This window comes from Fulmarus glacialis, unplaced genomic scaffold, assembly GCF_000690835.1.
Source record: "Fulmarus glacialis isolate BGI_N327 unplaced genomic scaffold, ASM69083v1 scaffold369, whole genome shotgun sequence".
NCBI lineage: Eukaryota > Metazoa > Chordata > Aves > Procellariiformes > Procellariidae > Fulmarus > Fulmarus glacialis.
Window position 1 is genome coordinate 67,920 of NW_009232453.1, and position 12,045 is coordinate 79,964.

Below are 12,045 nucleotides of genomic sequence, written 5' to 3' on the forward strand. Positions count from 1 at the left end.
ATTGAGAACTCTTGTCTTTATACTTCTTTTCACTAACCTTCAGCCTGCTTAACACTGCACACATAACCTCAGTATGTGATTTCATTGTTGCTGTAAAAGGAGACACACATCAGAATCAAAGCTTCACGTTTCTATCATAACAGGCACCGTGCTGCTAATTGAGTTTCATTATATATTTGGTTTTAATTTTCTGCTTAGCAAGAATTGACTTTTTTCTCCTCTAGATGTAATATTACCATACAGAAACTTCTCTCTTTCTCCATATAATGATATGCTCTTCCATGTACAAAGCAGAATTTTTTTTCCTTATTTTGGTTCAAATTCCACCCTTATCTAGAAAAACATGACCTAGTCTAATGGTGGCCACCATATGGTTCTTAACTTCAAGTAGCTCTCAAGGCACTTTGAGTGCAAATCCTGCACTGAAGTGACACAACATGGCCAAAAGCTGGACAGCTTGGCAGTATGAATCCCTTGCGACAAGGAAATGTGAGCCAGAGGTGCCCAAGGCCAATATCATCCCAGTTGCTTTAGGATCTGACTGTATGCTTAGCCTACAGTGGAGTTCGTGGCCTCTAGAGAGCTACTGTTCTCTCTCCCTTACAAGATGCTCTTAGACCACCTCTCACTCACTGACCCACTTGTCCAATATATACAGCTGTCAGACATACAAAGATTTTGCCACGTACCAAATGGAGGCACAAATGCCCACTCTGGTGCATTAGTTTTTAATACTTCAGGCTTTACACATTTTATGGTTTACTTACAAGAGAATATTGAAAGGACATTGACAGAATATGTCTTCCAAAATGACTGAATTTTTGCTAGTCACAGCAATACTCCCACTTGTGATTTTAAAACTAACCAGTAAGAAAGCGTGTAATAACTATATTGCCACAAAAATATTTTAAGCTGCATAATAATATTTGACACGATTCCAGATGTTCTTATGATATCAGTATTCATGACACACAGCTATTTGGCATTGTGTGTGTGAGAGACAGAATCTCTAATACTTACAGCCAATCATCATCATAGCAACAGCAAAGATCTTCTCCCCATCTGTAGTTGGAGCAATGTTCCCAAATCCAACACTGGTGAGGCTGGTCATCGTAAAATACAACGAGGAGATGTAGACCGAATCTTTGCTTGGTCCGCCTTCCCATTTTCCAAAGCCTGATGTGTTAAAGCGGTAAGGTGTTCCTATTGACATCCCCAGCTGATAGAGCCAGCTCTCAGTTCGGATCGTGTTTGTATCCTCATCGATAACTTCATAGTCTCCTATGCTGTACCAAATGCAGGCTAACCAGTGTGCTGCAAGACCAAACACGCACACCAGCAGAACCAAGACTGCCGCTCCGTATTCAATGTAGTGGTCCAGCTTCCGAGCTACACGACCCAGCCGAAGTAGCCTGACCACTTTAAGTGAACTGAAGAGACTACTGATGCCCTAGAAGAATAAAGCACAGCGACCATTAGAATTTAATATTAAAGCAACAATATTCATAAGTGCTGTTTCCAAAGACACGAGGTGATGCAACACGAATAGGTGGTCATTAGATAACACCTGAAAAGAGAGATTGTGAAACTTGAAAACGTTAGTGACCTTTTTCAGGGATGGATATACGCACTCTCGTCTTCATCCACTAACATTTGGTGGGCTGCTCTCTGAACTCCCCTTTCAGATGGTTTGAATAGGTCTACAAATACGTTTGTAAAGCTTCAAATGACAGGCTATTTATTGCACATCCAGTTGTGCAAGTAGACCATCCCAGGGTATCCCAATGCTACTTTAGGCTGACTGAAAATAAATGTGGAAGTCACTGACCATTAAACTATACAAATCTAATGTTGAGAGGTACATAACCAGACACCTATTGAATTCACTCCAGCATCTGGAGTCATGAACCTCTTATGGCTATTCCTGACTTCCGTACGATCCTGGGCAACACATGTCCTCTCACGTCTCAGATACAACACACTTCGCAGTATTTAGCTCAGACGTACCAGGAAGATAAATAAGGAAGGCCAAAAAATACTGGAAGTACCTGCTGATTTGTAATGTTTCAGTGTAACCGCATATTTCCTATGACTTTACTTTCATATAAGAACTCAGGTGACCAGTCCTCTGACATTTCTCACATGAACTACACAAAACTTAACTATTTCAAATATCTCACTGTCTAATCCCCACATCATATTGTTTTTATGACAGCTTTGTTACCAATGTAGTATTTCTGTGATGATACTAATATGGCTCCCATAAAACAGAATTAAGCCAGCACGTAGGATTTTGTATTGTTGACTTTTAGGCAGATTTGCAATCCCATGCACAAGAAGTTAAATAAAAAAATTCAAAGACATTTGGGACACTAGAAGATCTGAATAGCCTCTCATAAAAATCCTTTCTTCTTTTTTCTACTCCCTCTTATCAAGACTGTTTCATACGTAGAAGTCTGATTAAAATTTAAGCAGACTGGTTTAATGAGTATTTCTGGAAATGCATAATTGCATACTTCTGGTCACCAGCTTTTACTGGAAGTTTGTTTATTCCTGCATAAATACAACTTCTTCAGTATCTTAGGCAGGTTCAACGCACTAGAAGAGATGTTTTATTAAATAATTACATAAAGCATATTGACTCATGTTCTCCAGAACTGCAGCAATGTATTTCCCCTTTATTTCATGAATTTGTCATGATTACATTGACTTATTTTCAGAGACAGATGTAATTTGTTACCTGGGAACACACTATCAATTTCTATTAAGTATTTGGATAAGATCTGACACAACCAGGGGGAGGGGAGCAAAAAGGAAGGAAAAAAAGAGAAAAAAGCAGCCTTTCTTTAAATCAGAGATATTTGCAGAGATCTAGAAGAGACCAAGTGGTCTCTTCTTTTCATGATTATCTATGCCAAACTTTTCAAGTCACTGATGCAAAAATTCCTTCACAAAGTAAAAGTTAATTTCCATTTCCCATTCATTCCATACCTGGCTTTGTTTTGTAAACAATGGAGCAAAGCCTTGATGCCAGTTCAAAGAATATGACACAGAAGGCATAAGGCCTTCTTTTCCAGGGGAGGGAAAGCAGGTATTTCTGAACACTCAGTATGGAGAGGAAAAGCAAGGGGGAAAACACAAAAAATTGTGACAAGGACATATAGTCTCTACATTCTAAAACATCCGCATTCTGACATTACAACACAGACTTCTGGTCTTTTTCCTCAGGACCAATGCCCATTTCTCCCTTTCCTCTTTACAAACTTTAACAGCAAAACAATAACGCTTTACATTTTGAGAAGTCTCCAGTAATGGCCTGCTTTTAGCTTCAGTCTCAAAGCCAAGCTTTTTAATCACGCAGTGCTTACAAGTCTCAGGCAAAGGCAGGAAATTTTTCCACCCCAGCATTCTAAATACCAGTTTTATTTTTACTCAAAAAGAGTGGTGCAAAATTTGTTCTTAAAATTAAAACTCATCACTGGGATTTAAAAAACAAAAACAACACGCTGTTTGTAAGTGAGAGTCCTACCAAAACCAAAAAATAATAACGATTCAGGAAGGATTTAAGAGTTGGTTAACTCTTAATTGAAAAAAAAGTCAAGGATTAGAAATACTTGGGGGAAAAAAAAAAATCACAGAAGGGGAGCTTACGAAATTGGATATGAAAAATGGGAACACAAAATAAAATATTTGAAATTAGATTTAAAACATTAGATTTAAAACATTTAAGGCAAACTACTTCAATTTCAGAGTACTCTTATCCTAATTTCCCTTGTGAAATTCACAAAAAGAAATTTTGTAAGAACATTTAAAATGTGATAGAACAGCATCATCTGGGAGAAAGTGATTCTACCAAATTCTGACCAGAGGTAGAGCAAATTAGGTTTTTTGTACAAAAAGAACTTGCTTATTTACAGAAAATAAGTACCTGAACTGGTTGCGTTGAAAGGATGCATTTAATATTCAAATTATTCACATTATTTTTCACCTGACTGCATTGCCAATAAGATTCTAAAAGTTCAGAAAAAGCTAAAAAAAAAAACCAAACCAAAACCAACATTTATTTTTATCTCAGCATTAACAGTATTTTCTATTTGATTTCTTCAGAGAAAAGGATTTGTTTATTCTAAATGGATCAATATCAAGAGGAAGAAATGCCCAGGGAAATAATTATTCATATAGCTCTCTTAAAAATTTCTAAGTGACAGAATTTCAAATAGGTATAAACAATGGAAACTTAATAGACTGTTTCATAGACGATACAGTAGAAAAAACTCAGATCATTCTCCAATACTTCAAAACAGTACTTTTTGTCATTAAATTTAGCAAGTAATATTTTAATATTCACAGGAATAGATCTGCTGGATTCAAAATTGACATTTTTAGATTACCACTTTCCAAAATAGAACTGTACTTTTAGATTACTGTCCATTTTAATGCTCTTATCAGTGCAGATCATTTTTATGCTTTTATCTTATAGATGGCTCCAAGATGTCACGCAAAAGAGCCTGAACTCAATTTACTCCTCTTGATGCGTGTCCCACCGTCTTAGCTCTGCTACTCCTATAACCTTTGAGAGGCAGATTAAGAGACACACACCAAGCTCCTTCTGCCCAAAGGACATCGATAAACTTCAGTTCATAAAGAGCCAGCAATTGCACTACAGGTCCCAAACAGGCACCCCCAAATGCTCTGCTCTAAAGGATCACCATAAAGAACTTCTGCGTGGCAGGCAGGGAAAGGACAAGACTAATATCCCACAAAGTCCTGCTTGGGCCTGACTTACTCAGACACAGTTCCACCTATCACTACTCTATCCAACAGAACCCTTCCCCTAGGGGTATGCAGAAGCTAAGAGATCTGTTATACGGCCAGGGTAGAAAAATAGTGGTTTTACTGTTTGTTACAGAGATAACTTGTGCAGCACTTACTTAAATATGCAGCACTTAGTCAAATAGGGCAGAAAATGCTGAATTTCAAACAAACTTATATATCAAATTGTTTGAAGTAACTGAATGGCACTAATAAAGATTCTACTGCTGATACCTGCATATTGTTGTTGACAAATATTTAATAGGCTGGCAGTTTTACTTTTCGTTGCCAGTGATGGCTGATGCATGAAAATGGAAGAATCTGTAGCAAGTCCCCTCCAAACCAAAGGGCAAGCTGAAAGCCCTGAGAGCCAAAAGAAATAACTCTGTATTCGCTGATTGAGCAAACCTGAATGTCAAAAATCCTTGAAGTAATAAATACAACCACTCCCCTTTCCTCTGCTCCTGTGCCATCTTTGCAGAGTAGAACTGCACCTCAAACACAACAGAAAAACAGATCAGCCTCAGTTCTGGAGGAAAGCAGGACCCACATTTTACATTTAAAGAGAATGTTTCAGAAGTTTGTCCATTAAACACTGCCAGAACTAAATTTCCATCTATAATTTGTCATTAATTAGACCTACTCACTAGATACTGTGCACATTTACACAGAATTTCTTTTGTATCTCTTTGTTTTGTGCAAAACATGATCTACTGCCAGTACACCCCTTGTCTCACACTGGTATCTCAGCCATGTAAGTAATCATCTCTCCAAATGCAGGATCCAGGATATCCATGCTTTAGCTCTAGCTTTGCATCAGACAACATAAGATTTGTGCCATTACTTCCATATCCGTAAAAAGAGAGAGAGAAGAGGCGCTGTGATGAGTTACTGTGTGAAATGTTTTGAAAACAAAGGGCTGTAGCAGAGTAATTATTAGTTACTTGTGTCATTATGGTCCCCAAGAACAGTAACAGTGGAGACTACAGTGCTAGATGCTGTACAAATAAAAAACAGTTGCTGCTGTTCATTTGCCATGCCAAATTAAATTCTACTCAATTCATTGAATAATAAAATTCCACCTAGAAAAAAACAAAATACAAATTGTTTAAAGAACAGCAATAAAAATTAACTACAGCCAAAAAAAAAAACCACCCATGAGAAATAATTCATTTTCCCTTCCAAACAAGATGTAGGATGAACAACTTTAGAAAAGAACTAAAATGCAACTTTCATCCCACCTCCTACAGCTATAGTAATGCTACCACTTTAGTAATAGATTCAATCTGCATGACAGTATTCCCTTTTTAGGCCATTATTTACTTTGCACGTGTACAGAAAGAAAATGCACTTAACCCAAGCATTAAGGGTTTTTTCTAGGCTCAAAGGAAGTATAATTTACTTCCTACCTACTATCTATTTTAAAAAAAAGAAATACTCAGTATTGACACAAATCTGTTCTAAGTTTTCCAGCGCTCTCCTCTCACATGTAACTGCTGATATTCTGGCTTCACCTCAGTTAAAGGGAGATGCAGGACACTCAAAGCTAACCATAAAAAGAATTAGAATGAAACAGAACAAAAAAAAATTATTTATTTATCCCAAAAAGGGAGGCAATTAACCGAATTTATCACTACCATAAGTGAGGCAAGAGCCATGGAAAGCACTGCCTTCTTTCTTGACATTTGATTTCAAAGTCAGCTGTGCCATAGCCTGGCTCTGCCTATCTGCAGTAACGTGGCAGCCCTGTCAGGTCATTATTAGGACTTCTCATTTCTGTTATTTGCCTCTTCTGATTTTCTTAATTAGGTCTGAGAACATGACCTTTCCTACAGATTGCCATATTTAGCAGCCAACAGATGAGATAACATTATGTGCACAGGTCAAAATCAATATCTAAACCCTCTGGTCACTGCTGTGGTTTTCAGCACAGAAGAAAGCAGATCTCTAGACTCACAAAGCTTATTTTAGTCAGACATCTGTGAGCTTGGTTAGAATTGAGGGAGGAACAGCAATAATTCATGTATAAGAGCACAGGGTGTGAGAAGAGATGGAAAGGCTGATTTTTCATTTATAAAACTATGTCCATGCTTGCCTTACACATATATACACGCATGCTCAGGAAACAAACTCTTTTTTTTTTTTTTTAACTTTGAGAGGAAGAACAAGGATAGGTTACCACGTAAGTAATCTAAAGAAATCCCACTTTCCACACTTACAAAAAATTCACCCCTGACAGACAGCAATCTGCTTCCCAATGCTTCCGATTCAAAGCAGCCATTCGTTTCAGAAGCTTTTTACTTATCTCAAAGAGGCAAAACACCCAAATAAGATTTAGTGTTACTGGCATCTCATACCACTCCATCTTTCCAATTCTAATCCAATCTCTAATATGAAGTAGACTATAAAGCAACCATTTAGGTACTCAAATAAATACCCTTTGCCATCCCATCTGACTTTCTGCCTCAGATCGATACAAGTATGCTGAATGGGGGAAAAAGAGCAGAGTAACTGATCCCCATCTGTGAAACATGCTTCCCTTTATATGCAGTGTAAGTATCACTCTTACAGCAGCTTTTTGAAATAATTCAGAATCTAATATATTCAGTTAGCTCTCCTTCTTGGACAAAGGCTATCACCATACATTACCACTGAAAATGTAATTCAGCGTTTTAATTCTTTTAGCCTTATACAGATTGAATAGCTTATGTAGACCACTATCCTCTCTTTAATAGTATGATAAATCATGTCATGCTTTTCAAAGCTATGAAGAAGTAGCCCTGAAACCCAATAACACCCTTACTTATCTGTGACTTAGCAAAAAGACTAATCTGAACATTAGTAGTGCAGAAGAGGAGCTAACTGGCATCTTAACAACCACAGCAAAACCAAAGAGTAAGTGTTGGGCAGGGACACAGCAACACATCCTTCTCTGGTATTCTCTTTTGAGAGGGGCTATCCATCAGCAGACAGTGTAGATGTCTCTGAGCCACCAAGGTGTATGAACCTGGGGGAGACCAGGGAAGCAAGCAGAATTTAAATTAACTAAACACCTTAAGCAGGCTTGGAGCAGAGGAGAGAATTTAACCCTAAGTGGCTTAAACGGCAGAAGAGCTCTGCAGCGCCTGTATACAACACCAATACAATTTGGAAAGCAGAGGATTTGGGGGGAAAAGACAGCCTGCCCCTTCAGAGAATAACGTAAAAGAGGCACTTCATTAGTAGCATGGAGATTGGGTTTTTAAGGAGGCAAGTTAGAGAAACTCGTATTTGATTGAAAAAAAATAGGAGGTGGAGGGGGGGAAATGTAGACGAAGAAGAGAGACACCCTGAATCAAATCCTCAAGAGACTGTGAACAGTAAGTGCTTCTTTGCCTCCCTCGTTTATATGCTGGCAGCCCGCTTTACCCCAGGAATCTGCTTTACCCCATTTGCAGTTCCCCAAATACTCCTTCCACCTACCTGCCTGTTAAGGAGTAATTCCTGCCTGGCACAGACCCTTGGGGCCATGCTGCAGAAGTCAGTGAAGCAGCACTCCTCCTCCATGACCACCTTCCTTTCTTTTAGCACTCCCCTTCTTCCACAGGTCAAGGCCCCCAAGCTCCTTCTGAAGCTCCAACACCACCTGGGACCACACCAACAACCCCCCTAGCCTTGCTCCAAGGGCCTCTGGCAGGTTACAGCCAGAGCACACACCTCCCTTGGGCTTGCCCTACTTCTCAGCAGTCTCTCACAAGGGGACACCCAACCAAGTAAACCTCCACCACCACCACACCCTCCAACCCAAGGCCCATGCTCCAGCCCTCCCACTGCCCCACCTGGGTACAGTAACCCAATTGCTTGATTCTTCTCCGGGAGCACTGGTAAGGAGTCACCCAATCCAGGGGGTCTCACTAAACCTCTCTCATCTACTTTCATCACGTCCAAGAACCACAATTTGCCAACATTTCTTCTATGCCTGGATCATACTCTGATACTTAGCTACTTTGTTATAAGCATTACATAGAAAGTAGGTTATGACTACTTTAGTATTAATTAGCCAGAGAAAAATATTCATTCACTACCAGATTTATCAATAGACTCACATGCAAAACACAGTATTGCCTAATTGGACAGATCCAAACAAGAGAGGTGAACTACACACTGTTTCAAACAGACTTCATATCATACAGCTGTTTACAGTTTAAAAGAGTTTAAAAATTATATTTTCCAGTTTGCAAAATTCATCTAACCCAAAATCTTTCTTTATGGACCCCTGTTTATTCCATAATCTTTCTTTATGGACCCCTGTTTATTCCATAGAACTATAAATATGATAATTTATTCCCTTGCCCCTTATTGCAAGCAAATGGTAAAACCAGTCTAGGGAAGTTGCATACTTTTCAGTGTAGCTACTGCAGTAATTCCTAGATAGCTAATTTGTATTAGCATGAGAGATTATTCCACTAATAAGGTTTAAATTAATCTATTGCAAAAGTACTGCCTCAGAGAGTTGCCAACAATCTGACCAGCAACACATTCATTTTTTCCTCTCTCACAACTCACTGTTTACTTTCCAGCTACACCATGCTCACTTAGCACTAAATAGCTTAATTTACTTCTATTACTTCTGTATTGTTTTTTCTGGGACTTTTTTATCATCGTAAATTTTGTCCTTTCAAAGCTGTATATCTTCTTTGCCTACATGCTAGCTTCTCTCTTACTCATCCACTTAAGTGAACACTAGATCATTTATATTGAATACATCTTTCCTGATGATCTTTTACTATGCATTTATTTCTCTTCTACCTCAACTAATAAGAGTGATATACGGTTCTCAATTTGGCATCAGCCAACAATTGATCATAGTGTTCCATTCAAATATGGATAGCAATTACTACTACAAACTCCGTATTTCAGAGATTTATATGGTGATGACATGACTGGATTCCACTCCTACCATGAGATTTCACAACAGCAGTGTCACATGTAATAAGTCAAATTTTTTCCACTATAAATTATATCTTATGGTATTACGGCTGAAAACCACAGTATAAAATTGCTCAAGCTGACACTGCAAAAATATGCTTCAACTTGCCTTTGGAATTCAAAGTCTTAAATTGCATTGTTCTTGGCAAAAATTGTGGAATTTTCTTTAAGTCTGTTTTTTATTAAATCTACTGATTGATGTCTGAACACAAAAAGATAACATTATCCCCCAAAGTAGGTGGTATTTTCTCAAGTGAGGAATAATACTAATTACTTTAAAGGATTACTGACAAATGTTATTGTGATCATTCAAATTCAAAAGAGACTAATACCACATGTTTTAAGGGCTGTGTAAATTTTAGAGCAATATTTTCTTTTCTTACTCAAACTATACTACAGCATGATGTATTGTCTTAACAGTAGAAAGTCTAAGCCTAGCATTAAGCTGATTCATCAATCAGTGGAATATTTTCTTTTCTTGAAGTTCTATGGCAGGTCAAGAAAGTAATTCATATTTAACTGTATAACTAGCTTGCCATATAGAAAAACCAGGAGAAACATTTATAACTTTTCTTTCATTTGGGTAACAATGGAAATTTCTCTACAGCTATTCATTCCTTCATTTGTTGAATTCTGTTCATGTCTGAATATGAGATACTGTACTGTCTCTTTGAGCACAGCACTTGAGATCAGAAGCTTCATACATTCTCATATTTAATTCTATGGCCTTGAACAAAGACATTAATGTTTTTTCTTTCCTCTTCCATCTGTAGAATGTGGCTATTCATACTTAAGTGCCTCTTGTATTAATTGTAGTTATTAATAGTTGTATTGATTAATAGTTAATGAATTAAAAGTATTTTTGTGGACAAAAATATTCTGAACAGTGCAGAGAGGAAACTGAAATTTCAATTATATTAAAAAATGTGAATTGAAAATATACTAATGTTCCAAACCCAAAGAATTTTGAAATTGCCTGAAAAACACAGAAGTCACACTCAATTTTGTTTCAAGAAAACATTTTCCGTTATATCTTATAATGCAATAATGAAGTGAATTGCAAAACAAAAAGTTACTTCCACATAGAAAAAAAATTCGGTATCAGTATTTTTTAAAATGAGTATCTGCTTGTCAAAAATATTGATCAACCCTAGTTTCATATGTTATAATTAATCTTATATTAGTGGATCACTTTAAAGATGACAAAAATGATTTCACTATTAATCTATCAAGAGTTAAGTGATGGGACAGTCCCAAAATTACCCAAAGCCAAAAGGGCCTCAACACCCTATACACACAGCTTTTTACTTCTTCAGCTCCAGGTCCTGTGTCCCTTGCAAATCAATTCATCTCCTTCACAGTAATTATGGCATTCTTAAAAACAAATTGACTTGTCAAGTTCATTCCTCCATAACATCCTCAGTGTCTTCAGTGATGTTTCTTTTAACAGAGAATGACAGCAGGGAGAAAAAACAGTGAGCTTCCACCTGCACCAGTCTCCCTTCACTATAGGGACTGCAACAAAGCCAAGATTCTATTTCCTCCTCTTTAAAATCATATATGAAAAACATTGAAACAGGAAAATAGCAATTCATATTCTTCATCTCATTTTATCACTGTTGACACTGGGTATCATTTAATCTCTGGCAATTTTTTAAGAGTATTCACATTAGGACTGAAAAAAAAAAAAAAAAAAAAAAAATTCCCTGCAGCAGCCATGGCCACCTATTAACTCCAGTCTCATGGCTCCAAGGGTAATCTCTTCAGCAAAATCAAAGTGACACACAGATAACAATCCAGTTTGGCTACTTATAACCTCAGCAGCGCAGCCTCACAGCTGACTTAATCCAACTGTGAAGTAATATGGTGTGTAATCCAGGGTGAGAGACAGGTAAAATTTAAACCAGCAAGTTTGAAAGAGAGAGAGTTGACCCACAAGGGAATCATAGCATCATAGAATCATTAAAGTTGGAAAAGACCTCCTAAGATCATCGAGTCCAACCATTAACCCAACACCACCATGCCCACTAAACCATGTCCCTAAGCGCCTCATCTACACGTCTTTTAAATACTTCCAGGGATGGTGACTCCACCACTTCCCTGGGCAGCCTGTTCCAAGGCCTGACCACTCTTTCAGTAAAGAAGTTTTTCCTAATGTCCAGTCTAAACCTTCCTTGGCGCAACTTGAGGCCATTTCCTCTCGTCCTATCGCTTGTTACTTGGGAGAAGAGACCAACCCCCACCTCGCTACAACCTCCTTTCAGG

The 12,045-nt window shown here is 37.8% G+C and overlaps 1 protein-coding gene across 1 annotated transcript in view; it reads right to left on the reverse strand.

The window, feature by feature from the left end:
- The window catches only part of LOC104081960 (potassium voltage-gated channel subfamily H member 1), a gene marked incomplete at both ends in the record, with an annotated part of 76,863 nt that overhangs the window by 54,402 nt on the left and 10,416 nt on the right, over positions 1-12,045 (reverse strand). The window contains one exon of the mRNA XM_009584894.1: positions 1,021-1,450. Within this exon, the coding sequence (XP_009583189.1) occupies positions 1,021-1,450 (430 nt within the window). The remainder of the gene's footprint in view (positions 1-1,020; positions 1,451-12,045) is intronic.